Below are 1648 nucleotides of genomic sequence, written 5' to 3' on the forward strand. Positions count from 1 at the left end.
GATTTGATTCTTAGAAGGTCCCATTCATCTATTTTATCTTCTCCTGGATGTAGATTGGCTTACTCTGTTATTCCTCTCATCTCCACTAGGCAGGCGTCTGTGTCCTGGAGTATGCCACCCCTCTGCAGACCTTGTTTGCCATGTCACAAGATGGCCGAGCTGGCTTCAGTAGGGAGGATCGACTTGAGCAAGCTAAACTCTTCTGCCGGACCCTTGAAGACATCCTGGCAGATGCACCTGAGTGTCAGAATAAATGTCGCCTCATTGTCTACCAGGGTGAGTGGCTGGCAGACTGGGTGGGCAGAAGTCAGGGGTCCAAGGGGGCCCATGGGGGTCACAAAGAGATATGGCAGAATCTTCCCCTGCCCTTCCCAATTAGCCGGGGCATTCAAGCCCTGTTCTTTTCTCCCTCGAAAGAGGGCTTCATCTTCTGCCCTGAGACATTTGACTGCTGAAATCTTTGGCCTTGGGCCCCTGGGTGGAAGTTTGAAGACTTGGCCTCTAGAGGCCCCTAACTTTAGCAGAATAGACCTAGACCACAGTATACAAAGCACCCTCATAGTGGACTGAAGCTGACACCTCAACTTTGATGCTCTCTCACAGAGTGATTGTGGGCTAATCTCTGACCCTCCCTAGGCATCGTCTCTAAAAGCTCCAGGGTAGAGTTCCGTTGTTTCTAAAGCCCTTTCTATTTCTAGGGACCCATGAAAACTTAGCTCCACTGGCTGGGGGAGAAGGCCTTCCCAGCAAGTTTTTGGGTTATATGCTGGTGGAAATGAGCACAGTCCTCACCTTACTCTCCCTGCGCCCCCTTCCAGAGTCTGCAGAGGAAAGCACCTTCTCGCTGTCTCAAGAGATCCTCAGGCACCTGCGGCAGGAGGAAAGGGAGGAGGTTACTGTGGGCAGCGTAGAGAACTCCGCGATGCCCAGTTACTCCTCACCGAGAACCTCCTCGCTGTCCCGGGAGCCCACGTTCCTCATCAGTGGCATGGAACAACCGCTCCCTCTCCGCACAGATTTCTGCTGAGACCCAGAGTCATCTCACCTGAGCCTCAAATGAACCCCAAGGTTTCGGAATAGGGAGTCTCTTCAGAAACTGAAACTCCAACAGAGACATTTCCTCCTGGAGGGGACCTTGCAGAGAAGAGCTCTGGGTGTCATATTTCAAGTGGAGTCTTACAACCTCAGACTAGAGTCTTCACCTCTCAGAACTCTAGTGTCTTCATCCGTGAAGTGAGACTATACTCTCTGCTCTTCCTATCTCACAGGGCTGTGAGTATACGGAAGGTTCTTGTAAACGCCAAATACTAAATGAGTTTAAGAGATGTGCCAGCTGTCTTCCATTTGACCTACCAGGCTCACTCTGCACTATTCTGCACCTCCTCTGACTCAGGACACTGACTTGTGTGGACAGTGTCAATCAGCTGCCTTGCTTTCTGGCTTCTGGCCTTATCAGTGGGGAGCTCCAGCAGGAGAATGGAGAGGAGGAGGGTGAGGTTGGGGGATTTATCAGGCCCCTGGTAAAGGTTAGGAAGCAGAGCTCTGGTGGTGTAGACCACATGGCCTGCCCACAAATGGTTTGTATCCACCAGCAGCTCTGAAGAAGAGAGGAAATCTCCTTGTGAGCACTTTACAGCCTCCAAAAACC

General features: G+C 51.5%; 1 protein-coding gene across 1 annotated transcript in view; it reads left to right on the forward strand.

Annotated features, from left to right (window-relative positions):
* The window catches only part of TMEM173 (transmembrane protein 173), a 6916-nt gene extending 5889 nt beyond the window's left edge, over positions 1–1027 (forward strand). Inside the window, exons 5-6 of the mRNA XM_006891232.1 lie at positions 90–276; positions 819–1027. Coding sequence (XP_006891294.1) covers positions 90–276; positions 819–1027 — 396 coding nt within the window. The remainder of the gene's footprint in view (positions 1–89; positions 277–818) is intronic.
* The last annotated feature ends 621 nt before the right edge of the window (positions 1028–1648 follow it).

The sequence above is a fragment of the Elephantulus edwardii genome, unplaced genomic scaffold (assembly GCF_000299155.1).
Source record: "Elephantulus edwardii isolate Elephantulus edwardi_28Jun2011 unplaced genomic scaffold, EleEdw1.0 scaffold00095, whole genome shotgun sequence".
NCBI lineage: Eukaryota > Metazoa > Chordata > Mammalia > Macroscelidea > Macroscelididae > Elephantulus > Elephantulus edwardii.